This window comes from Microtus pennsylvanicus, chromosome 21, assembly GCF_037038515.1.
Source record: "Microtus pennsylvanicus isolate mMicPen1 chromosome 21, mMicPen1.hap1, whole genome shotgun sequence".
Lineage (NCBI taxonomy): Eukaryota > Metazoa > Chordata > Mammalia > Rodentia > Cricetidae > Microtus > Microtus pennsylvanicus.
This window is the reverse complement of record NC_134599.1, coordinates 17,402,439-17,430,170: the sequence shown is the minus strand read 5'-3', so window position 1 is coordinate 17,430,170 and position 27,732 is coordinate 17,402,439. Positions and strand designations below refer to the sequence as shown.

General features: G+C 43.3%; 1 protein-coding gene across 1 annotated transcript in view; it reads right to left on the bottom strand.

Moving 5' to 3' along the window:
• Positions 1-11,371: 11,371 nt before the first annotated feature.
• Positions 11,372-27,732, bottom strand: part of Rab10 (RAB10, member RAS oncogene family) — a 60,420-nt gene continuing 44,059 nt past the window's right edge. Inside the window, exons 3-6 of the mRNA XM_075955829.1 lie at positions 21,574-21,712; positions 18,266-18,355; positions 17,623-17,724; positions 11,372-13,829 (exon numbers count right to left, since the gene is read on the bottom strand). Of these exons, the coding sequence (XP_075811944.1) occupies positions 13,746-13,829; positions 17,623-17,724; positions 18,266-18,355; positions 21,574-21,712 (415 nt within the window). The 3' untranslated portion in view covers positions 11,372-13,745. The remainder of the gene's footprint in view (positions 13,830-17,622; positions 17,725-18,265; positions 18,356-21,573; positions 21,713-27,732) is intronic.

The window sequence follows — 27,732 nt, the reverse complement described above, 5'->3', positions numbered from 1 at the left end:
TGAGCCATCTCACCAGCCCTCATGGCTTGCTTTTAAATTGAGTTGCTCTTTTCAAAAGTTTCATGATTTTAAAAAATTCTCACATTATTTCCCAGTGAAATGCTTCATGCTAGCGGTCTTCCAGAGCTCCCAGAACGACACTTGCCTTCCAGTTACTTCAGGTGAACTTGGCATCTTGGGCCTCCGTGACAGCAAATTCTTGGTTATCTGACATGAATCTAGCCGATGAGTTGGTGAAGGACCCAGCAGATTGCCTTTGTCGACCTAGACTGACACCCAGTGGTTGCACCAAGGTAACCAATCTTTGACAGGCTGTTCTACCGCAAGAAGTGCTGAGACAAGTATCAGTGAGAACGGGTAAATAAAACCAAAATGCCACACTCGGGAGGCAGAGGCGGGTGGATCTCTGTGAGTTCGAGGCTAGCCTGGTCTACAAGAGCTAGTTCCAGGACAGGCTCCAAGGCTACACAGAGGAACCCTGTCTCCAACCCCCTACACCAAATTAAACTATCAAACTAGAAGAAACCATAACTAAGGATCTAAACAGCCTCTTGCTGGGGGATGACTCCTTAAGATAACATGATGCCAAAAACTTAATTCAGAAAAGGAAAAAATTGTGGAGTTAGCTAGGGGGCTAGAGAGTTGGCTCCATAGTTAAGAGTACTGGCTATTTTGTTAGAGGACTTGGGTTCTATTCCCAACACCTACATGAAAGCTCACAATTTTCTACAACTCCAGCTCCAGGGAATCCAATGCCCTCTTCTGGCTTTGGAGGCGCCAGGCACACATATGGCATATAAATATATGCAGGCAAAACTCCCATATATGTTATCTATAAAAATATATATTTAACATATATATTTAAATTAAAGAGTTTACTTTTCTATTTTGTTTTGTATTTGAGGTAACTCATTTATTTTTATTTTGTTCTTGGTTTTTCAAGAGAGAGTTTCTCTGTGTAGCCCTGACTGTCCTGAACTGACTCTGTAGACCAGGCTAACCTCAAATTCACAACTCCACCTGCCTCTGACTTCCAAGTGCTGGGATTAAGAGCATGCACCACCACTATCTGTCAAGGATTAGATTGAAAACTATCAATATAATGGGACTGGAGCGATGGCTCAGTGGTTAAGAGCACTGGATGCTCTTTCAGGGGACCCAGGTTTGGCTCCCAGCACCCACACGGCAACTCACGTCCCTCGCTTGACATGGTGAAGACAGCAAAGAACTCCAGATGCTAAAGTCCTGGTGAAGTCATTTAAATCAGGAGAGGAAGTAGAAAGGGGGGTGGGAATGGAATCATTCTCACCCCAGAAACAAAAACCCCACAACACAGACAAATATAATCAGATGAAAATAAATTCGCCAATTGCTCTGATTGTGTGATTGTCACAGTGCCTGCCACCACCAAGCAGGGGAACCTGGAGGCAAGGGCAAAAGAAGATAGCAGCTACCAACCTTGAATGTCCTGCTCTAGTCTTTCTTGGAAATTTCCAGAGCTAGAGGAGCCCTCCTTCACAGTCATCTTCATAGGACCGGACAGCTGATAGGATGTCTTCCTTTGGCCTTGTCTTTTGGGTCACAGTTCTAGCCTCACAGGCAACACCGAAACACTGCCCAGAACCGCTGTGAAGTCACACCTTTAATCCCAGCATACCTTTGTCTTTGTCTTCCTCTCTCTACTAAGACAGGGCATAGTGCTATCTACACACACACACACACACACACACACACACACACACACACACATACACACGTAACGCCAACGGAGGTAGAGGCAGGACAATCGAGCTCAAGGGCTACACTGAGACCTCATTTCAAACAAACAGAAAACAGCTGTAAGTCTGGTCAAAAGCCTGTGGCTATGATGGGGGAGGGTATCAGTCTCAAGGGAACCTACTGCTGCTCTGTGAGATGACATATTGTCCAGCTGCCTTCCAAAGATCTGTGTCTATACCCCTCAATGCAGGGACTCATGACGGGACAAAGTGCCAAGGATAAGTGACCATTGAACATTCAGCCACGAATGGGACACCTACACCAGCCTCCCACACCTCCCAATGGTTCTCAGGGACCATTACAAAAGATGGGGACAGAACGAGTGTGTGAGTCAGAGGACGAGAGGACAGCTGGGAAGCACTGTCCGCTGGGCAAGATGGGGCTGTGGTCCTCACGAACTCAGCTGTTGTCACCTGTACATTCTGGTGTGGTTGGAAGAGGGTCTCATGAAGCTCCATCCCCAGCTGAGAAGCTACTGGCAGTTGATGGTTACTAAGTATGGAGACCTTAAATGATGCTCTTACAATAAACAAATAGCAGCTACGATAACGAGGGCAGGGAATGTGTGCAGTTATAAATGTGTTCCGGCTCGAAAGGGATGTGTATACACGTGTGCATCCCCAGACTCATAAAGATGTGTGACTTAGCCAGGCGGTGGTGGCGCACGCCTTTAATCCCAGCACTCGGGAGGCAGAGGCAGGTGGATCTCTGTGAGTTCGAGGCCAGCCTGGTCTACAAGAGCTGGTCCCAGGACAGGCTCCAAAGCTACAGCAAAACCCTGTCTTGAAAACAAAAACAAGGGCTGGAGAGATGGCTCAGTGGTTAAGAGCATTGCCTGCTCTTCCAAAGGTCCTGAGTTCAATTCCCAGCAACCACATGGTGGCTCACAGCCATCTGTGAAGAGGTCTGGCGCCCTCTTCTGGCCTTCAGGCATACAGACATAATATTGTATACATAATAAATAAATAAATATAAAAAAAAAAAAAAGAAAACAAAAACAACAACAACAAAAAAGATGTGTGACTTGTCTTCTATTCTAGTTTGCTTCTTGTTGCAGGGATAAACCAGTGATTAAAACAATATGGAAAGGGAAGGGTTTATTTTAGTTTACAAGCTATAGTCCATCATTGAGGGGATCCAGGCGGGAACTGAAGGCAAGAACCTGGAGGCAGGAACTTGAAACCGGAGATGTCTCTCCTGCCTGTCAGTTCCTGGATAGCCACTCTGAGGCTTAATATTAATTACATACTGTTGGATCTATTAGCTCTGGATTATTATTAACTAGCTCTTACAACTTAAATTAGCCCATTTCTTTTATTCTTTATTTTATATTTTACCACTAGTCTCATTGCCTGTTACCTAACATCTTGCTTCTCCAGTGGCTCCTCACGTCTCCTCAACTCCGCCCTTTTTCTCCCTGTATCTCTTTTGGATTTCCTGCCTCTGACTCTATTCTGTCTGGCTATTGGCCAAATCAGCTTCTTTATTAACTAATGGTAATAAAACATATTCACAGCAGAAAGGAGAGACATCCCACATCAGAAACTGAAGGCAGGAACTGAACCAGAACAAGAGAATTCTGGGAAGAGGAAAGTTCAGTTCTCAGTTGTCATCCAGAGACAGAGGAAAGAAGAGGAGAATGCCTTACCAATAAAGGTACCAAGCCACGTGGCTAAGACAGCAAGAATTATGGGCTAATATAAGTTATAAGAGTTAATAAGCCTGATTAATAGGTCAATCAGTTTATAATTAATGTAGGGCTCTGTGTGTTTATTTGGGACTAAACAGATGTGGGACAGGGTGGGACAGAAACCTCTGCCAACAGGAGGCCTTGTTTTAAATTTTTTCAATTAATTAATTAAAATTTTTTTCAAGGGCTGGAGAGATGGCTCAGTGGTTAAGAGCATTGCCTTCTCTTCCAAAGGTCCTGAGTTCAAATTCCTAGCAACCACATGGTAGCTCACTGCCATCTCTAGTGGAATCTGATGCCCTCTTCTGTGGTAAAGCTGTCCATGCAGATAGAGCGCTCATAAATAAAATAAATAAGTCTTTAAAAAATATTTTGAGACCAGAGCCACATGCATGCTAGACAAATGCTCTACCACTGAGCCATGCCCTCTGTGCCCTGCCTCAGTTGTTGGCAGGACCTCTCACTGACCCTGAGCACGGCATATGGCTTTCGTAGGTGTGCTAGATATGGACGTGGGCCACTGTGCTCAAGCAGTAAGTGCTTCACAGACTGAGCCATGTTCCCAGCCCCTCTCCCTTCTTCCTGGACACCATGTGCTGAGCCATCTCGCTGGCCCACTGTTGTCTTCCATAGCTATAATCTCGGGCTGGAGCTCCATGTTGGAGCCTTGCTGCCCATGCACGCCAACTCCAGGCGTGGCTCAGCAGTTAGGGGACTTGCCGCAGAGGTTATTACATTCAATCCCTGGAGTCATGTGGCGGAAGGAGAGAACCGACTCCCACAAGTGGTCCTCCAGCTTTGACAGTGACACGGGTACAGACTGAGTCAGAGAAAAGGTAAGAACATTCCAAGAAAACAATAACAAAACTCCTTTTCTTGCAGTTCTGAAATGCCATAAAGACAGTTCTTGGCATAGGTAATCTTCTAGGTTATTGGTATGTATGTGTAGTGTGTATGTGTGCTGTATGTGTGTGTGTTGTGGAATATTATTTTAAGATGTGTTACATCTGGGCAGTGGTGGCACACGCCTTTAATCCCAGCACTTGGGAGGCAGAGGCAGGCGGATCTCTGTGAGTTCGAGACCAGCCTGGTCTACAAGAGCTAGTTCCAGGACAGGCTCCAAAACCACAGAGAAACCTTGTCTCGAAAAACAAACAAACAACAACAACAACAAAACACCTGATTGGTCCAATAAAAAACTGAACGGCCAATAGTAAGGCAGGAGAATGATAGTGGGACCAGCAGGCAGAGAGAATAAATAGAAGGAGAGAAAAGGCGAGAAAAGGAAGGAGGAGCAAGAGAACAAGGTGAGGAGGATGCTAAGGGCCTACCCAGCCAGCTACAGGGTAAGAGGAAAGTAAGAAATACAGACATAAGAAAAGGAAAAGGCAAAAGATAGGCAGGACAATTTAAGTAAAGCTGGCTAGAAACAAGCCAAGTTAAGGCTGGCCATTTATAAGTAATAATCGGCCTCCATGTGTGAGTTGTTTGGGAGCTGGGTGGCAGGGCCCCCAAAGAGTAAAACAAAAACAGAAAACTACATGTGTGTGGTGTGAGTGCCATGTCTTTCTCATCCTGAAACTAATGTCCCTCAACTCTTTCATTTTTACGTTGCTGTCACAGAATACCACAGACTGGGTAATTTATATAGAACAGAAAGGTATTCTCACTTTTGGAGACTGGGAACTCGAGTTCAAGGTGAAGCTGTCCAGCTGTTTCCTCAAGTGGTGGGAAGCAGGAGCAAAGAGAAAGTTCTCTTCAACCTTGTTCCCTTTTGTAAGGGAGGCCCAGCACCCACAACCTAATACCCTCTTAAAGGGCCCGCCTCGTCACCTCAGGCCATAGCACACCGCCTGCTTTCCTCCCTATTTCCAGCTGCTCGTTTGTCTGTTGGTGTTCTGAGACAGGGTTTCTCCGTGTAGCCCAGGCTATTCTGGAACTTGCTCTGTAGACCAGACTGGGCTCAAACTCAGAAATCTGCCTGCCTCTGCCTCCTGTATGCTGGAATTAGAGGCGTGCGCTCCCATGCCTGGCTCCTAGTTACTCAAATCTTAACCTTTAATTTCATCTTTGCTTTCTCATTTAAAGTTGCATCTATGTATGTATGGCTTACGTACACGTGAGTACACACGTCATGGCGTGCATCTGGATGATTTCTTCTTCCACCGTGTGAGTCCCAGGTGTCAAACTCAGGTCGTCAGACTCGGTGCAGACATTCTTACCTGCTTTACCCATGTAGCGCCTCACCCTTTGGCTTCCTTCCTGTTAGTTAGATTTACTCTTTTCCGTTAGCATGAAGAACTGACCAGGATGGGGCTGGTGGTGCATACCCCGTAATCCCAGCATTTGGGAGGTGTGGCTTAGCTGGCAGAGTGCTTGTCCAACTTGATACACATACCCTAAATCCTCAAGGTGTTGGTTTTTATATAAATAATAAATACATATACTACTTCTCTAACTTTATGTGAATTGGTGTAAGGTGTCAGGTCCTCTAGAACTGGAGTTACAGACCATTGTGAGCTGCCATGTGGGTGCTGGGAATTGAACCCAGGTCCTCTTAACCGCTGAGCCATCTCTCCAGCCTCTTCCTTCAAAGTGTTTAAGGCAGTGGTTCTCAACCTGGGGACCAAACGACCCTTAGGGGTCACCTAAGACCATCAGAAAACACACTATTTACATTACAATTCATAACAGTAACAAAACCACTGTTATGAAGTAGCAACGAAAATCATTTTATGGTTGGGGTCACCACAACACAAGAGACTGTAATAAGTCACAGCATTGGAAGGTTGTAAACTGCTGGTTTAAGGGAAATGTTTCATTGAGAACTGGGCATTGGAACCGCAGTTCCCAAAATGACCACCAGGTGGCAAACTGGCTCTCTGGTTAATTTTATAGTCCCCATATCCTCACCCATCCTACCCCACAGTGACAAGACCCGGTCAATTCAGAAAAACTGGAGTTATGAGTCTTGTGTGTCAAGCAAGGAGCCCTCAGAACTGAAGAATATTTCAATTCGATTGAGTCTAATAGAAAGGGACTTTCTAGATCACCCTTTATTTTACGTTTATTTTTTTTTAATATTTATTTATTATGTATACAATATTCTGTCTGTGTGTATGCCTGCAGGCCAGAAGAGGGCATCAGATCCATTATAGATGGCTGTGAGCCACCATGTGGTTGCTGGGAATTGAACTCAGGACCTTTGAAAGAGCAGGCAATGCTCTTAACCGCTGAGCCATCTCTCCAGCCCCCTTTATGTTTGAGTGTGTGCATAAATGCATGCAAGTGAATGCCTAGTTCAGAGGACAAACTTTAAGAGTTGGTTATTTCCCTCCAACTTGTGAGTCCCAGGGATCAAACTCGGGTCATAAGATTTGGCAGCAATCACCCTTACCCGTTGAGCTGTCCCACTGGCCCCTTTAGAGATAAGGGCACTGAGTCAACTAATTTGTCCAGCAACTGGCAGGAGTTAGCCTGACCAGACTGCAGCTTGGATTTTAAAGTTCTTTTTGAGTTATAATTGAAGCTGCATTAAAAGAAATGCAAGCAGGATGCAGGGACTCCTGCTCACGGCCTCAGCTATTTGGGAGGCTGAGATGGAAGGGCGATTTGAGTGTAAGAATCCAAGGCCGACCTGGGCAGCCTGACGAAGTGGTGCACGTCTGTAATCTCACCACAAATGAGCTGGAGGAGAGAAGATCAGGAATTCAAGTGGCTACAAAGTGAGTTCAAGGCCAACGTGGGCTACATACGACACTATCTCAAAGGAATATATATATATGCTGTGCTTTTTTTTATTGTCAACTTGATACAACCTCGAGCCACCTGGAAAGAGCACCTTAGTTAGGTTGGTCTAGGGGAATGTTTGTGGGAGTTGTCTTGATTTTAGATGGATGGAGGTGGACAAACTCCATTGTGGGTGACACCATTCTCTAGGCAAGGGATCCTGAACCACATAAGACAGAAGAAAGCTAGCTGAGAATAAAAAAAAGCCAGCGGGCAACACACTTACTCATTTCTCTTTGCCCTCGACTGACCATGATGTGACTGACTAGCTGCTGGCCTTTCTGCCCCGACTACCCTCAGTGGTGGACTGCAATCAGGAATGGTAAGGACAAAATCTAAGGACAGTTAACTGAAACTGAGGACATCACAGCGTCTGCCGGATGACACGCAGGCTACGGTGTGCTTTCCTCAATGGCAGCCATGGAGAAACACCGCAGGCCAGCCCTTCCCAAACCAATGCAGGCCACACTCATTTAGGCTGTTGCTTAAATTTGGGCTCTAGTTGTATTGAGACTCTATACTTCACACCCCCTTTTTTCTGGAAGGGAGGGGGACCAAGCCTGGGACCCTCACTCTACCACTTAGGGCATGCCTATCCCTAAGGTTTTCCTTAGGACTCTCTTCCTTCTTTCATTTTGTGATGGAGACAGGCCGTTTATTGAAGAAACAGCATTCTCCAGAATGGGAGTGGGCTCTAGAGAGTTAGGACTGGGCAGAGGCTCAGGAGCAAGCCTGTTTCTAACAAGCTCCTAGGAGGTCCCAAGGCATGTAATTTGAAGGCCAGCTCATGAACTTGGCTGCCTAGGGTGAATCACAAAGGAAGTTAAAACAAAACAAATAACAAAAAAAATAAAAATAAAAAAATCCATACAGCTAGCACCTGAGTCTCAACCCAGCATTCTTCTTCAGATGGGCTGTGAGTCTGTTTGTCTGCGTATTTTGTTCTTTCTTTAAAGATTTGTTTATTTTGCATACAATATGCTGCTGGCATGTCTGCCTGCAGGCCAGAAGAGGGCACCAGATCTTATTACAGATGGCTGTGAGCCATCATGTGGTTGCTGGGGATTGAACTAAGGTCCTCTGGAAAAGTAGCCAGTGCTCTTAACCTCTGAGCCATCTCTCCAGCCCATATTTTGTTCTTGTTTGGCTGGTTTTAAGCCAGTGTCTCACGTAGCCCAGGCTGTCCTTGATCTGGCTCTGTAGCCAAGGGTACAGGCATTACCAGTCATGGATGGGCATTAAACTGACTTTTATACCACGGAGTAGCTCAGTTACTTTTCTATTGCCACACTAAGACACCAAAGCAACTTTTTTTTTTTTTGTTTTTTCGAGACAGGGTTTCGCTGTAGTTTTAGACCCTGTCCTGGAACTAGCTCTTGTAGACCAGGCCGACCTCGAACTCACAGAGATCTGCCTGTTTGTGTCTCCCAAGTGCTGGGATTAAAGGTGTGCGCCACCACCGCCTGGCCTGACCAAGGCAATTATAAAACAAATTAGAGTCCATGGCCATCATCGTGGGAAGCATGGCAGCAGGCACGACCCTGGAGCAGTAGTTGAGTTTCCATATTTGATTCACAGCATGAGGTAGAGAGCTAAACGGGAATGGTGTGGGCTTCTGAGATCTCAAAGGACACCACAGTAACACACTTCCTTCCCTAAGGCTACAGCCCCTGGTCCTTCCCCTAAACCTCTACCAACTGGGCACCAAATATTCAGCTCTCGATTGCTGGAATTAAAGGTGTCTTCCACCACTGCCCAGCTTCTAAATGCTAAAGGCATTCCTGTTTCATTTGCTTACCTTTTTCTTTTCATTACAATGCAATTACGGGAGAGGCTGGGTCAAAAGTCCTGCAAACTCTTGCCAACTTGGGTTTAGATTAATGTGGTTTGATCTGTTCCTGTCCTCATATTTCCTGCAATGTGGCATTTGGAAGCAGACTACACATTTGATCTTCCTGGCCTGGCTTCACAAGAAGTGTCTACTGGGCCAGTGAGGTGCTCAGTGGGCAGGTAAAAGAGCTTTCCACCCAGCTTGATGACCTGAGTTTGATCCCCAGGACCCACAAGAACTGACCTACGAAAGATGTCCTCTGGTTTCCATGTCATGTGTGACACACTGGCGTGCGCACACATAAACATATACAAATAACATTTTTAAAAAGTATTTATTGGCATGTACACACAAATAAATGTAATGACGATTTTTTTTAAGTCTTTATTGTACTGCCCAAGAGGGGAAGGAAGGATTATAGAAGCCAGAGGGGTCAAGAACATGGCCCTCAGAATCAACTAAGCAGGGCTCATAGGGGTTCACAGACTGTACTAACAATCAAGAAGCCCGTATGGTCTGACCCAGGTCCTCCGCATATATGCTATGTTTGGTCTTCTTGTAGGGCTCCCAGCGGTGGGAGCGGGACTGTTTCTGACTTCTGTCAGCGTTTAGGACCCTTTTCCTCCTACTGGGTTGCTTAGTGCAGCCTTACTATGAGAAGAGCCTGGACGTGCTGGGACTTGACACAGCATGTCTGGTTGACATTCCTGGGAGGTCTGCCCTTTTTTTGAGGGAAACAGGCTTGGATCTAGGAGAGAGGAGGGGTAGGGGAGGGACTGGGAGGAGAGGGAGGAATATAATATACAAGAATTAAAAGAAAAACAGTTTATTGTAGGGACTGGGGCTATAGTTCAGTTGGTAAAGTGTTTGCTTATCTTGCACAAAATGGGTTTGATCCCAGTACTGCTTTACAAAAACAAAAAGTGACTAGAGAGGCGGCCTGCAAGTTAAGGGTGCTTGCTGCTCCTGCAGAGGCCCCTAGCTCAGTTCCCAGCACACACATGGCGGCTCACAGTCTCCTGTAACTTCTTCAGGCACCCACATGCATGGGCACATACAGATCCATACAAATTAACAAACAGAAACAAAAAAACAGGTGTGGCTTTTGTGTATAATCTCAGCAACCCTCCCACCCTGACTCCAACTTCTGCTGTAGCACCTCCCATTTTGACAGCCAGTGGGAAGTCCAGTCTGACAGCTTTTTTCTTGACCTCACTAAGTCTCACCTTATTTGTGTACCCACATCCAATCAGAGGTCAGCTGGTCTCAATAAATTAGATCTTCTCCTGAGGCTTCCAGCAAAATGCAGTAAAATGAGAAGCCCCAGGTTACTGGCAGGGAATTCTTGGGAGACAAAGATGTGGGCTCCTTCTGCCTAAGGCTTCTGCCCTGACAGGGAGCTCCCTCCAGCAGTATCCACCGCTGGAATCAGTAGCAGCAGACAGAGGGCCTTACCCCTGCCTAAACTAAGAGACCTGAGACTCCAGTCCTCAAGCCCCAGACTAGCTCTGCAAGGGCCTTTCTCACCTGCCCCGCCCCCCAGACCACTAGGAGCCAACCACGCGACTGGCACCCGTTAGTGTGAGAGCACAGAGGGCTGTGACTCGCCGCTGAAGCTCTCCCAGCACACCAGTTACCTCGGCTTCCCTTGGATGTCCAACCAGTCCATTCTTGGAAAACAGACAAGAGTCCAGCTGGAGCAGCTCATTCTGTGTGTTTCGTTATACTGTGCCGCGCCCTGTCTTCACCTCTACTCAGCTTGGGAGCCTGGAGGCCCTCAGGCAGCTGTGGAACTCCTACAACTAGAAGGGGGTCACAAAGAAAGGGGCGGGGCAGCATTGAAAACACTCAGACTCTCAGAAACTACATGTGAGCATCTGTGCATGATTCTTCTGCAGAGACAAGCAGCCATACTCTTACTGACCAGGCTTACCGAGGAGTTAGGCACTGTTTCTGCCGACACTTGGGCAAGGACAAGCCGTGGTTCCTGAGGCTGTCTAAACACGGCTGCACCATCCTTCAGGACTGAGAGCCTATCTGTGTGCCCTGGGTCAACAGTGCTTCCAACTTGGCCCTTGGCACATAGAACTAGTGTGAGCTGGAGAGGACCAGGGCAGTCGTCCTAGAGCTCCTCGTGGTTTAGAAGTTTGCTCTACAGCTCTCCCAAATGCTGACAAAACCATTTCCCTTCTGTCTTTACCAAGCTCAACAGGATGCTCTCCTATGTTGTTTTCAGAAGCAACCCTCCAACTCTAAAAATAAATGAAAACCAAACCACACAGTTGGAAATCAAGTTTTCTTTTTATATGAACAGAAGTAGACCATCTAGAAATATTTCAGTTTATTTAAATTGTTAAGTAGAGTATGAAACCGAATTTGTAGCTAGTACCAGAGAATGGACTGAACTGTTGGTGTTTGATGAGAACAGCTTCTACACAGGATCCCAGGAGACTTACAGAAAGGGGACAAAGCCCTAATAGTAAGCAAATAAAACTCAGGTTTCAAACAGATTATACAAAAATTGATTTATACTCCATTTCCCTTTTTTGACATTCAGAAAGTGCAGATTTAACAAAAGGTAGCCATACCCTTTCTCTGTACAATGCCAATTATAATGATGCAAACAACAAAACTGTCAGTCTGTTAGCCGAAATCCCAGTGTGTAGCTCCAAACCCTAAGTCACTGAATCAAGAATTAAAGAGGGTTGAAAGTAAAGCGGCGACTGCCACATTCCAGATAAAGGGAAGCAACACAAACAGCAAGGACTTAACGACAGCAGGTTTGACCTACAACTTCAAAAGCTTAAACATTGCATTTTTCAGAGTGGAAAAACAGGGATTATTTGGCAATGCTGCTTTTTACTAGTAAACAATGATAAAGTCAAGTGTGTGTGTGGGGGGGGGGGGACTAAGAGCCACCAGTGAGGCATATAAAACTGTCTTCAGGGCACTATCTGAAAAATTCATGGGTTCTCTTAGCAGATATGTCCCTATATTGTTTATGTGAGCCAAGAGGTCATTAAGATGCGTGTCACAGAACTCTTTTCAATGGAAGCTGCTGTCCTAAACTCAGCCTCTGCTTGAAATGAATCATGCTATTCACAATTATTTCCACAAAGGTATCATCTTAGGATGCTAGCAGCATAGGGAACTTAGCCTACCCTGTCCTAATGAGAAGCAATGGAGCCAAACTAGAAAAAGGAAGAGAGGCGAGGGTCAGAAAGCCAGAGCTCGATCTCAGCTTCATGTGAGAAGCCTTTCGCTGTCCTTTGTAGTCTTTAAAGTCCATGGTCTTAAGAGTTTTCTGAGAGGATGGGAAGAGAGGACTTGAAATTAATAATATTATAATGTATTTCTAAATCTTACAGTAAAGACAACTTAACACTGAAGTGTTCTTCAAAGGCCAAATCTCAATATATTTGGCAAACATCACTAAGATCCACTCCTCCTTCCTGTTCTTCACGTTTATTTCAAAACCCAGTCTTTCCTGGGCTATGAAACTGCTGGAGGAGCTGCCAGAGTGGAGACTACTCAAATTCAGGTTAAGAAGTTTATTCTAGGAAAGTGAATAGGATATATACCTAATTAGAAAGACAAACCACAACACCCTCCAAACACTAGTGCATGCAATTAACTCTTCCATTTCATAAACTCAGTGGATAGACAGGAAGGGCGGGCAAAGGGAGGGAGAGGAACAGAAGTCAGACAGCGGGACAGGTTTAGGAGAGAGAGTAAATGAGGGGCCAACACCGATTAACTGACATCTGATAGTAGGCAGTTAGAATTTATCTTTCCATTTACGTAGCAAGGTAAATCAGTGCTTTATGTTAAACTCGACAAACCTTTCATCTTTAAATAACTCACACCAGGAGTAGTGGGGCAAACAAAGCAGCATGCAGAAAGATGAGACGCAGGGACAGAGTGGCCAGGGGACCTGGTGGCAGGAATCGGTGTAAGTATCAAGGCCACTGGAAACGAGACTGCAAATCAAGTATCATTTCTGCATTACCCTTTGTCCTCAGTTAACTACTGTCAAAGTTACAGCCGAGCACACCGCCAGCATCTGAACGGGTTTATGTTGGGATGAAATGTCTCCTGCACATGCTTCCACCAAAACAAAAAAAAGAAAAACCAAAGAAGTTCCTTTCCACATAAGGCACAGGACAAAATTAACCCCACATACAGATTCAAGGCGAAAATGAGTGTTTTCCTGGCTTTTGTTTCTTTGCTATCACGTCTACAGATTATAGGGACTCAAGCACATTATTCATGACAGAAAATCCCACTGTTGTACAAAATAAAACTGTTAATTCTAACTTTTATTCTTATACAATTTTGCAGAATAGAGTTGAAATGATTGCTATAGTTTAATGTTGATAAGAACTGGACTCTAATACAACTGAAGTGCAGTGGTGAGCTGAGCAAGTACATCTGAAAATGAAGTCACAGACATGATTTTTCTATACATTTTTTTGTTTGAAGAAAATTATAATAGTCCGCAAGCAGTCACAGATGAGAGAACAAATAAAATAGGTGGACTGAATAGTTAAGATGAGGAACAAAAATATCTGTTTAGAGTTAAAAATGGACAGAGTGTTTTATTTTGCAGCGAGAAGAGAAACGGATGGTGATGGCAACAGATGGGCAGGAGAGCGCTCAGCAGCATTTGCTCTTCCAGCCTGTCACGCCTCCTCCACTGCTGATGTCTACGTTTTCACTGTTGGGTTCTTTTACAGGGGTCTGCAACAACAAAAGGAAGCAAGCCATGAGGAAACACTGGCCTGGATGAAAACAGACTCAACGGGAAGAATCACATCAATATCAGCTACACAACAAAAGGCAACAGTCACAGGAGAAGCTTGTCCCTTCCCCATGAAAGTCTCAACTTGGAAACTCTTCCTGGTTGTCCTTTAGTTGGTGGTTGTCCTTTAGTTGGTGTTTCTTCTGTGAAGGGTGACAGATATCTCTGGGCAATACTTACTAAAGCATTTCAAACCATCCCTGCCTAACTAACTACTTTTTGTTTTGTTTTGTTTTGTTGTTTTCAAGATAGGGTTTCTCTGCAGCTTTGGAGCCTGTCCTGGAACGAGCTCTGTAGACCAGGCTGGCCTTGAACTCACAGAGACCCGCCTGCCTCTGCCTCCTGAGTGCTGGGATTAAAGGCGTGCGCCACCACCGCCCGGACTAACTAACTCTTCTGAACAGGTTTGGCGTCTCTTAGCCCTCAGCTATTAGTACTTAGTATTTAGGATCATTAAGCCAGGTGAGGTGGCACATCCTTGTAATCCCAAAAAGTAGAAGGCAGAAAATGAAGAACAGGGCTACACAGCAAGATCTGTGTTTTGTTTTGTTTTGCAAGGAAGGCAAGATAGTTCAGTGTGTAACTGTCTGTTGCTAACCCTCATGACTGAGTTTGATCCTTGGGACATTAAAATAGGACAGCACCAACTCCTACAAGCTGTTTCTAAGCCCCACAAGTGTGCTGTGAAACCTGTGCAAACCCTGCCCCTCCAATTAAAAAACATAGTAATTTATAACTCACAAAAACCATTGTTAGATCACATCTGACACTAGGGACACCAAAGCCTTGCTCTGTTTAGTTATTTGCCTTTTCAGACAAAAACAATTTGAATTGTTAATATTACTGTACCAGTGCTTTAATTTAGGCCATCTTCATGGTGGTGGTGCGTGTCTTTAGTCCCAGAACTTGGGAGGCAGAGGCAGGTGGATCTCTGTGAGTTCAAGGCCAGTCTGGTCTACAAAACAAGTTCCAAGACGGCCAGGGCTACAAAGAGAAACTTGTCTTGAAAAACAAACAAAATGGCAATCTCAATCATGAGTAAGTGGAAGAGGAAAGGGACAAAATGCAATTTGGGTGGGCAAGACTTTCTAAAAGCTCCAAGGACATACCAAAATGTTGACTGTTAACTCTTAGGAGTGGCTTTCTCCATCATATCATTCTGCTTTCTCCAACATCCTGAATATGATTCTTAGAACATCAGAAATAGAACTTTAAAGGCTAAGGTGTGCCTGAGAACTCAGCTTTCATGAAATAGTTTAAAAGTGAAGATCTTTAGCAGAACAAGGGAAAATCCAGGAGCCCTCAGAACGTCTAGTAAATCTGAAGTGAGAATCCTGTCTGACTTATTTTTGCTGTCTCAAGATGGGCTTGTCCCTGTAAACATCAGGGAACCAAGGTGCAGACTAACAAGACTGTCCAAACCCCATGAGCTTCCTGACCACTGCCTTTGCTCCTTGAACAGCTTTTAAGGAAAATACACAGAAAATAAAGAGGCAGCTCAAATAGGCCACACCAAGAAAACACAACTGCACAGGAGTTCACCTTCTCCAGGAACTCTGGTTCCCAGGGTAAGTGTGACTCAGGTTTACTCCTGCATCTCAGTCCAGCTTTCTCTCACTTAAGCGAGATCCGTGTAGATCTTGACAAAGGGGCATCTCTTGGTAACACACTTGAGAGTCGCAATATGAATTCAGTTTATGAAGCAGACTTTAATCTGGCTCTCGGCCAGGAAAAGGGCACTAACCCAACAGAACAGAGGACTCTTTAAATTTGGGGAATTATGATGATGATGATGTTACTGAGACAGGGTCTCACTATGTATATAGCCCTGAATGTCCTGGAACTTGCTCCGTAGATCAGGCTGGAATTAAAAGTGTGCACCATTATGCTGAGCAGTTTTTTGGTTTTAGATTTAAAGGATCTCACTGTGGTATGCAGGCTAGCCTTGAACTCACTATGCAATTCTGTCCCAGCCACCAAATGCTGGGATTAAAAGAGTGTGCCAATGCACTTGGCTTTAAAACATTCCTTCTCATCTTTTAAAAAGATTAACTTACAAAGTAGGTTTCCATGGCATTTTCAAATATAAAAGAGCTATAATTTTCTTCTTTTTTTCTGAGATAAGGTTATCTTATTGCATATCCTGGCTTGCCTGAAACTATGCAGACTACACCAGCAGAGAACCCAGAGCCTCAGGCATGACAAAGATGTTGTTCTGACACCAAGCTGCTTTCCCAGCCCAAACAATTAATGCTTAAGAAACAAAACAAAAACAGCACTTTAAAACATACATATAAAGATTTTTTTAAAAACCTACCTTTCCAGATCTTCCTTTGATATATGTAACCTTTGCTATATGAAATATTATCTGTTTGGTATCATATAGTCTTTTTAAATGAAACCATTATCTTTCACTGGGCCTTTTTTAATTTTTGAGATGGGATCTCTCTCTTTATTACCCAGACTGGCCTCAACATATGATCAATCTGCTTCATCTTCCTAAGTGATGGGATTAGACATGTGCCATCATGCTTGGCTCTAACCTGCTTTTTGCTGCTCAGTACACTAAAAATAGCCTTCATATATTTATACTACACTTCCCTCATTCTCTGAATGCTAGAGATTGAATTTAGGGCCTTCCACATCTATCATTCCACAAATGACCTACACCAGAGGTTCTCAGCCTTCCTAATGCTGTGACCCTTTAATACAGTTCCTCATGCTGTGATGACCCCAACCACAAAATTTTTTTCATTGCTATTTCACAGCTGTAATTCTGCTATTGTTATGAATCGTAATGTAAATATTTTTGGAGATAGAGCTCTGCTAAAGGGGTTGCAACCTGCAGGCTGAGAACCACTGATCTACACTCTCAGCCCCAATTTTGCTTCTTTTTGCAGGTTTCATCACCAACATCACACCGACCACAAGGAGTTGTACAGGAGCCGTGTGAAACAGAGACCAGGTAGTGAACACCAACACTGACTGCCTCCTCCTCCATGTTGCCACATTTTCTATTTTTTTTTTGAGATTATAATATAATTACATCTTTTCTCTCTTTTCTTTCCTCCAAACCTCCCCATGGTTTCTTTTTTTCATTAATCTATTCCTAAATATAACCTGCTCAGTTTGTATGATGTTACTCATGCATGTTTTCAGGGCTGACCTTCTGTTTTGAATAGCCAACTGGTGTGCTTTTCCCTAGGGAAGACTTTCTACCCCTCTCATCATTCCTTTTTTTCAAAAAAAGATTTATTTATTATATATACATCATTCTGCCTCCATGTATGCCCGAATGCCAGGAGAGGGCACCAGACCCCATTACAGATGGTTGTGAGCCACCATGTGGTTGCTGGGAATTGAACTCAGGACCTCTGGAAGAGCAGCCAGTGCTCTTAACCACTGAGCCATCTCTCCAGCCCTGCCACATGTTTTCTAGACATGTAACTTTAAGTTCCTTAGTTCATTCTGGAGAGTCAAATATTGATAAAAGGTGATCTTCTAGAAACAATAGCACCAAAATTCAAACTATGTGAATACTATATTTAAAGAAACAAAGAACAGAAGGTAGTGGAGTAATCCCAGCATCCATAAAGCTAAGACAGAAGGAACAAGAGTTGCAGACCAGCCAGAGGTACATGTAAGATCCTCTCACAAACAAAAACAAAAACTACCACTACCACCATCACCAAGTCAAAAAATTCAAAAGTGTCAGTGCAGAAAGGAACTTACCTTTCGGAGGATGTCTTCAGCTAATGTGAGGAACGCCTTTTCGATGTTTATATTTGCTTTTGCACTAGTCTCAAAAAACCTAATACCATGCTCCCTTGCAATCTAAAATAGAAGCAAAATAACGTCATGCAACTGTCAAATATGGACTGCCAACTAGTGGCAGCAACATCTTAGAGGAGATAACAACTTTACTCTGAAGCTTGGGTACCAACTAGAATATGTAACACAGACCTAGGTAATAAAAACAACCCTCTCCACCGGAGGGGTTTATCTCAGATACTCTAAACCAGGAACTACGTTAGAGGTTTGGAGTGATGTACTGAATTTCACCTGCCAGTCTTAGCTATCAATTGTCAGAATCTTAATAACTGACACATTTCATTAACTTCTAAGATTAAAACAACTGCAACAAAAACCATCACTGACATGCTTTTCTGTATAGCTTACACAGAGTAACAACTACGAGGCACAGATGTGGCCCTGCCCCCATGTTAGTTACGCAGTAGAAAGTATTTTCTCAGAGGACAAGCTGTTGTTTCCAACAAGCAAAGCCTTTCATGTAAGGCCTGGTAGACCTGCCCGGTGACCACAGCAGCGCCACAGCCACTCGGTCAGAGCTGTCACCACCACGGCTCACTCTTACCTGCTCTCCCTTGCTTTTAGGTACAACTCTCTTATCATCCATGTCACACTTGTTTCCTAGTAACATTCTTTCCACATCTTCATTGGCATGCTGAAACAGGATAAAAGTTTACTTTTGCACACTGACATGAATTACGTTTCTTAAACTCATGTCCTTTTTCGTGTATCTGTGTGTGTGGCATGCGTGTCTAAGGGCAGGGACACAGACCCACACATGGGCTCAGGTTTCCTTTCTTCCTAATTAACACCCTTTTATAAGAAGAATTATCTATACCAAAGCTAAGAAAAAGAAAATACCTAAAAAAACAGCTGACACTTGCTTCTCAGTACCCCCCCCCCGAATTTTTACAAGTCAAAACAGCATTAAAAATTCTTCATTCATGCTGCAGAAATGGCTCAGAAGAGCACTGGTTGCTCTTCCAGAGGTTCTGAATTCAATTCCCACCAATCACAACCATCTAACGAGATCTGGTGCCCTCTTCTGGCCTATAGGTATACATGCAGGTAGAACACTATACATAAATAAGGTTTAAAAAATTCTTCATTCAGCAAATTAAACCTAAGCCTGGGGGGAGAACTGGCAAAGAGCACTTATTGCTCTTGCCGAGAAGTCAGATTGATTCCCAGCAACCACATGGTGACTCACACACATCTGTAACTCTTATGTCCAGGATACCTGAGGCCCCTTTTGAGACCCATGGCACCAGGCATACAAATGGCACACATTCAAATGTGTAGGCAAAACATTGATACACGCAGATCTAAAAAAATAGGAGTGGATCATGCCTGTAATCCTAGCACTTGGGAGGCAGAGATGAGAGGAGGATCAGAGAGCTAAGGCTAGCCTAGGCTATGTGAGACCCCGACTTAAAGACTCAAACCAAAACCAAACAATCAAAAAATCTAAACCAATACTTTTGTGCAACCAAGGGGTAGCATTAATTTCACTACAGAAAAGAATTGCAGCATAACTTGGCAAAACAGCTTCTCTCATCTTGGGCTGGAGAGATGGCTCAGCAGCTAATAGCACTTGCTATTCTTCCAGACAACACAAGTTCAGTTCCCAGCACCCACACCAGATCAATCAGAACCACCACCTGTAACTCGAGCTTCAGGGTATCTGATACTCTCTTCTGGCATCAGTGGGAGCGCGCACACACACACACACACACACACAGTATTTACTCATACAGGTACATTCCTATAAGTAAAGAGAAAAATTGTTTAAAAAGAGAGAATCCAGGACAAATCAGTGTGAAAAACAAAACAGAAGTTTATTAAGAGATTTTTAACATATACTTAAGCACAGAAGTTAGTAGAAAATGAGGCACTTGGGGAAAGAACTGTGCCCAGCGGACTGTGGGCATGATTCAAGAGTTACATTTAAGATCGTAACAACCATTATACATATCATTTGTGGCTTTTTAATTTTTTTTAAATATTTATTTATTATGTATACAATATTCTGTGTGTATGTCTGCAGGCCAGAAGAAGGGCACCAGACCTCATTACAGATGGTTGTGAGCCACCATGTGGTTGCTGGGAATTGAACTCAGGACCTTTGGAAGAGCAGGCAATGCTCTTAACCACTGAGCCATCTCTCCAGCCCTTATTTTTTTGTTTTTTTAAGACAAGGTCTCACTTAGTAGCTTTGGTGGCCTCGAACTTCATAGAGATCTGCCTGATTCTGCCTCCCAAGTGCTGAGATTAAAGGCATACATCGCCATGCCTGGGATTTTTTGATGGGACTTTCCACCTATTACCACCCCCTTTTTCTGTAAATGACATCACATCATAGGGTGATTGCTGAAACACACTGGATAGGATTACAGACTGGTAAGGTAAAACCACAGATCATAAGCATTGTACAGGGAGCTAAGACATTTTCATTGTAAATGAAGTTTAAGTTGTAAAATTTCCAGAAAATTACAAGCTAATACCTGGGAAAGGAGGAAGGCTATACTTGATATGCCTCATATATGCCAAGACCTTAAACATGGGTCACTATTATTTTAAATCCTTTACTGGGAATGTCTTCATACAGAAAAGTCTCTCCTTGTAGGGAATCTACACAGTAAACTTTACTATGTTGGCAGTAATTTGGCAGAATTTCACAGACTCTGGGATATGGGGCAGCATTCTCAACTCATGTCCCATCAGGTGACAGGTGATCTCATTTTTCTTTCCTGCTTTCCAAGTATGCAAAAAAAGTGAACAGGACTGCAGCTAGCTCACTGGGGGACTTCCTGCTTACTACACAGGAAGCCCTGAGTTCACTCCCTAGCAGTACATAAACTGCAAGAGGCAGGAGGACTTTAGTTCAAGGCCAGTCTGAGATGAGACCTCTCAAAAGACACTAAAAAGGCCACCCACAAAACAGACAATACTTGTAAACCACATACAGAGCTTCAAGCCCATGAGATGATTCCGTGGATCAAGATGTTTGCTGTGAGCCAGGTAATGGTGGCTTTAATCCCAGCACTTGAGAGGCAGAGGCAGGTGGATCTCTGAGTTTGAGGCCAGTCTAGTTTATAGAGTGAATTCCAGGGCAGCCAGGGATACGCAGGGAAACCTTGGGGGGGGGGAGCGAGCGAGCGTGTGTGCGAGGGTGGGGCTTGCTGTGTCAGCCTGGTACCATGAATCAGTTGTCTTCTGGCCCCCACACGTGTACCCTAACATGCATGGCCCTATATCACACATGCACATACACCAGCATACCTCACACCAATATCTCCTTGTTTTAGAGAAGGAACATGAGATTAAGCCTTCCAAGAATTCGGCTAAGGTTAACTAACATCTTTGGGCCAAAGCACCTTTCCATGAGTATTTCTACAGCCAGGTAGTTAGTTACCCTGCTTCATGTATCCAGCTAAAGCATGCTTTAAAAAGTCAGTCCTAGTGAAACGTAGATGTTAAGGACAGCAATACAGTGTGAATACAATTCCAACGGGAAGTCTCAAAGCTCTAGCAATGAATAGATATGCTTTGATATTTAATTACAGCTTACACAAAATTGTTAACTTCACATGCATTTGGTACTATTTCCTTTTGGTTAGATTTACTGTCTTTATACCTAAACATTTCAAAATGTCTAGAAACAATATAACCTTTCTATAACTTAGTAATAAAATTTTAAAAATTAAATCATTCAATAAAAATTCAGTAAGAAACAAATAATTTAGAAAAAAGCATCATAAAAACCACTGGTAATTCTTATTATCTTGTAGATACAGAACTACTGAACAAAATTTTAAGATAAACTACTGAGGTGGTTAAGGGGAGAGGGTTTATGCACCTCCTAGGTCTTACCTCATCTATGTTTCTAAGCCACTTGCTGATGTTTTCAAAACTTTTACCATTGGTGATGTCATACACTAGCATGATACCCATTGCTCCTCTGTAGTAGGAGGTTGTGATGGTGTGAAATCGCTCCTGGCCTGCTGTGTCCCTGAAATAAACAGTCAATAATTATATTAAGCATTTTAATATCACTACACCACAAATAAAGGACAAAATAGGACAGCAGCAAAAAAATAGATTAAAATTACGATTTACCACAAAGGAAAAACAGAACAAGCACTCATTTAACTTTCATTTGAGACAGACTTGCTTCAAAGTTGCTAGGTAATCAAAAAAGGCTTGAACTCCTATCTCTTGCCCAGCCTCCGAAGTGCTGGCATTACAGGAACACCCAGCTCCACACTTCATAATGGAGGCAGCTAATGACCTACCCATATTGAGTGGAAAAGAAAACAGTAGCAAGGGACAAAAATGTTTTGAAATTTTAAGTAAACCCGTAAGTCATATAAAAACTCCTGAATCCATTTTATTCCGTTAATTCCATAACATAACACAAAAGCATGTTTAACTCTTAGATCATCTAAAGACCATGACTCATTTACAAAAGCTGTAAAGATACCCGTTTGTTTACTAACTCACTCTCTGTAGCCTGACCTATGGTCCCGCACATGCTGGCCAGGCGTTGCACCACTGTGCTACATCCCCTCCTCCTCCGCTTTCCACCTCATTTTACTAAATTTTTAAATTATTTTTATTTCTCTCTGTGAGCACTTTGCCTGCATGTACATCTGTGTACCACATGTTTGCCTTGTGCCCATGGAAGCCAAAAGAGGACATTACATGCCCTTGGACTTGAGTTATAAATAGTTACGAACTGCCATGAGGATGCTGGGAATGGAACCTGGGTCCTCCAAAGAGAAGCAAGCCAGTGCTCAGTCACTAAGCCACCTCTCCAGCTCCCTCTCTCATCCCTCTTTAACTGTGTACCTTTATTTTATGGTTTTTGCTTGCATGAATAAATATGCACCACATGATTGCCTAGTGTCTTTCAGAGACCAGAAGCGGGCATCAGAGTGACACTTTTTTTTTAATTTAAAGAATTATCTATTATCTTACATGTTTAAATATTTTGCTGGCATGCATGTATGTGCAACGTCTGCATACCTGGTGCCAGCAGTAGCCAGAAGGGGGAGCCAGATCCCCTGGAACTGGAGTTAAGAACAGTTGTAAGCCATATGGGTGCAAGAAGAGAACCTGGGTCCTCTGGAGCTACATAGACTAGGTTGGCTCAAACTTTGAGATTCCTGCCTCTGCCTTCCAATTATTGGGATTAAAGGTGTGCACCACCAGGCTTGGCCCATAAACGTATCCAAAGGTATGAATTAGTGTAGCAGCAAAACCAGAACTTGACATTAGTATTATCTAAGACAGTATTCAGATTTCGCTCTTGCCTTTCACTTACTTGTGTAAGTATAAATAGTTCTCTGTGTGTTTAGTACACTGGGTCAGCAGTTAAGAATACTTGTTGCTCTTGCAGAGAACCCAAGTTCTGCTCCCAGTCCACATGAGATGGCTCACATCCACCTGTATCTCCAGCTCTAGGAGATCTGACAACCTCTTCTAACATCTACAAGCACCAGGCATGCATATGGTACACATACATACATGAAAACAAACAAAATACCATTTTTAATCTAAAAATTTTTAAATTATATTTACTTATTGGGTGTGTGTGTACACATATATATGTACGTATGTGTATATATGTGTACACACACACACATATATATGTACATACACACATATGTTGATGGGCATGTGTATACCCTGATATATGTGTGTAGGTCACAGGACAACTTTCGGGAGAGATTACTCTTCTTCCACCTTGAGGGTCACAGGATCAAACTCAGTTGTAGCTTGATGGCAAGCCCCTTTATTCATTGAACCAGCTTCCTGGCTCTTTTTATTCTAACCCTGTTTTGAAAAACCAAACCAAAGCAAACAAAACAAAACACTATCTGTAGTTGCTGTTTCTCCATACATCTTTGTCAGTTAATTCATGGGAGGGGCAGGGGTGTGTTTGCTGGGGGTTGACCTAAGTAGGATCTCCCATTTGGCTAAGCACTAAGCCATGTCCCCTCATCCAACTCTAGTTACATTCCTTTTAATAAATCCAGAGAGACTGTGTTTCAAAAGACTTCCAGTAACTTTCTTGTCAACTAGACAGCCATTCTTTTCCCTGTATCTTAATCACTAAGCAGAATTCCAAACAGCCGATCATGTCATCTAGGGTTACAGAGAACTGGCTATAAAGCTTAGGCTAGCCTCAAATCCTCCCGTCTCAGCTTCCTAAATGCTGAAGTTACAGGCATGCTCAACCATCCTTCTAAAAGTGATCTTCAAGTTCATGTTGCTCTGTTTCAATTTTCCAGTCACTTAATGCAGAGTAAGTTTTCCAACAATTTGCTGAAACTTTATATTCCCATGTAAAACAGCAAAGCTGAACCCCTAACTCAGATACAAAACTAAATTCAGCTCTGCAAACCAACACTCCAAAAAGTCTTTAGAAAGGCTGGGAATGTGTAGTTCAGAGGCAGAACATCTGTCCAGTGCACAGGAGGCCTGGGTTTGATTCTAGCACTGCACATCGCAACAGAAGAAAACAAACAAACAAAAATCTCGTGAATACAAGGGGATATAGCTTCATTTATCTTAGTTATGTTACCAAAGTATAAGTAACAAAATTTAAATAAACTAGACTTCATAAAAATGAAAAACCCACTTTTCCAATTTTGTTTTATGGTGCTAGGGATCAAACTCAGTCCTTGTTTCCCCACCCCCTCCATCTTTGTTGAAGATAGGTGCTTGCTATGTAGCCCAGGCTGGCTCTGAACCCACATCGTCCTGGCTTATTCTTCTGAGTGCAGGGATTGTGTAACACCACACCTGGATTTATTGCCAATGGATACCATGAAGAAAAAGACAACCCACATAACACATAAATGTATTTGCAAAGGGTTTTGTGCATGCTAAATAATAGTAAACTGTCTTATCTTCAAACAATAAGAGGACAAATGAACAAACTTAAAAATAATCAAAAAGGAGTGAGAGTGAGTGAGGGGCTATATAGATGGTTTAGTGGTTAAGAGCACTGGCTGCTCTTCAAGAGATCCTGAGTTCAATTCCCAGCACTCACATAAGCAGCTCACAACTGCCTATAATGGGACCTGGTGCCTTTTTCTGGTGTAACATGCATGCACACAAAGCACCCATATACATAAAATACATAAATTTAAAAAAATAAGCAAAAGATAGTAATGCATAGAGGAACAGAGCTAGGTGGGAGGCGGGGGCAGGTATGACTAAACAGAATGCTGGGAGGAAAAAAGGGCGGAGTCAGAGAGAAGCCATGTAGCCCCACCGGAAACAGACACCAGAACTTTATTCGGCAAACCACTGCCGCGTGGCGATACAGATTAATGGAGATGAGTTAAATTAATATGTAAGAGTTAGCCAATAAGAAGCTAGAGCTAATGGGTCAAGCAGTGATTTAATTAGTACAGTTTCTGTGTGATTATTTCAGTTCTGGGCGGCCAGGATGAACAAGCAGCCCCCTCCAACATAGCCAACTAAAATCCACTTAAACCTTTCTTTTTACTTAAACAGAAAAGGGGAGGTAATGTGGAATTGTCCTCTGTATGCTGTGAATATGACTGGTTGATAAAGAAAGCTGGCTTGAGCTTGGCAGGGCAGAGCAGAGGTAGGTGGGGAAGATGGAACTGAATGTTGGGAGAAAGAAGGGCAGAGTAAGAGAGAAGCCATGAAACCACCACCGGAGATAGAAGCTGGGAACTTTACCTGGTAAGCCACAGCCATGTGGCAATATACGAATAATAGAAATGGGTTAAATTCAGGTGTAAGAGTTAGCCAATAAGAAGTTAGAGCTAATAGGCCAAGCAATGATTTAATTAATACAGTATCTATGTGGCTATTTCGGGGCTAAGTGGCTGGAAACCAACAAGCAGCCTCCTTCTACAAACTAGAATTATTCAGACATATAATTAAATCTGGCCTTTGCCCTAACCATTAAACATGGGACTGACTGGAGAAATGGCTCAGCAGTTAAGAATGTTTGTTGCTCTTTTAAAGGACTCAAGTTCAGTTCCCAGCACCTACATCAGCTGCCCCACAAATGGCTGTCTATTTATTACTCCACTTCCAGAGGATCTGATGCCTTCTTCTCACCTCCTTGGGCAACAGACACACAGAGACAGACAGACAGACAGACAGACAGACAGACAGACAGACAGACACACACACACACACACACACACACACACACACACACACCATACAATCCCAGAAGTGGAAAGGCAGTGGTGCATGTATACATGTATAAAACAGAAGAATCTTGATAACATGCTAAGAGAAACAGCATCTAGTCACAAACTATCAGGTATTCTACAATCCTATAGATAGGAAATATCTAGACTAAGAAGAGTCAAGAGACAAACTGCAAACTGATAGGGTTTAGGAGAACAGGGTGTGAAAGTAAGGAGTTTGAGAGTGAGTATTCTAAAATTGTAATGATGACTATACAGTCTTGTAACTAAACTAAAAACCACTGAACTGGACACTTTAATTGGTAAAATGGCATGTGAAGTAACGATTGACAAGTGTCAATGAAAAAAAATTATGGGCCAGAGATTGGGGCTCCTCCAAGGGAGAAGTCAGCAGCAGTGACTGACTACAGAACTTATAGGAGACGGACTCCTTCTCCTTATCCCTCAATGAGAAGCCCGTTCAGTTTTCCCTGAGGAAATATGGATGTCCTCAAGGGTGAGAGATTCTTGTTTTTCTTCTTTCCCCATCTTCATGTGTCTGTGGTGTGCATGTACACGTGTAGAGGGCCAGGGATGATGGCCGGCATCAATCTTGATTGGCTTCCATATGATTCATTGAGACAGGGTCACTCAAGAAAACCCAGAGCTTGCCAATATGGATAGTCTCAATAGCCAGTTTGCTCTTAGGATCACTTCTACACCTTCCCAGACTGGAATTACAGGCCAATGCCTCTACCCACCCAGTGTTTATGTGGATTCTGGGAATTTAAACTCTGGTCTTCCTACAGCAAAATCTTAACCACTGAGACAACTCCTCAGCCCCTAGGTGTGTATCGGTGCAGGAACAGGCAAACTTGTGACGGCAAGCAGAGAAGGGTCAAGGCTTTTTTTTTCTTTGCCATTAGGAACTGCAACATTTATGTTGGCCAGGGTGTTGAATGCTCCATTATCAACTGTCAACCACAGAGCCATTTTCCTAGACAACATTTCCACCATTCTGAGGACCCCAGAGTCTTTGGCAAGATATTTGGTCACTGCAACTATGCACTGGTGTGGCCTCATCTCAGTCTGTGTCCGAGAAACTCCTTCTAACAGTTTGTAACAAGGACCATTTTGTAGGCCAGAGAACAGAACACTGTCACCCAGCAACTTTGCCAAGGTCACTTGAAACACTATTTCCAAGACCCACAGCTACTTCATTGACACCACCCCCTTCCCATCCTGCCCCAGGGACTGACCAGAATCACCTTCTTGTAATCCACTGACCATCCTGTGAGAACTCTCCAACAGAGGGCCTGGGCTGCACCTGGACTACCCCAAAGTATTTTTATAGGAGAAAAACAAACTGCTCTGTTGATGAAGGGGAGTGGGATTAGAAGCTGATGAGGAGTCGAGACAAAAAGGCACAATTTAAATAAGGGGGTGATCTATGTATGATAGAGAGTTAGGGAAATAAGTCACATCAATATTTGGGAAATGGTGTTCCAAGAGGGGAAGAGGGTGGGAATTTGCAGATAAGTAGGACTGTGTCTTCAAAAAATAAAACTACATAATGTACACGTATATTTGTATTCGGGTGTTTTATTCTCCGTTACTTTTAATAATTTTTAGATACTAACAATCAGTACAAGAAGGAGCCTTATGAGAAGTTTTTACTCATGTACTACTATCAAGCTCCTTTTTCAACTTTTCTTGGGGAAAAATAGTTTGTTCTATTCCTTTTCCTTCTTGCCTTGGCTGTCAAGGTTTTCAGTTAAATTCTACAAACAGACCAAAACAAAGGAGTTGTATAATAATCTGCTCAAATTTTCTCATTTTCAATTTC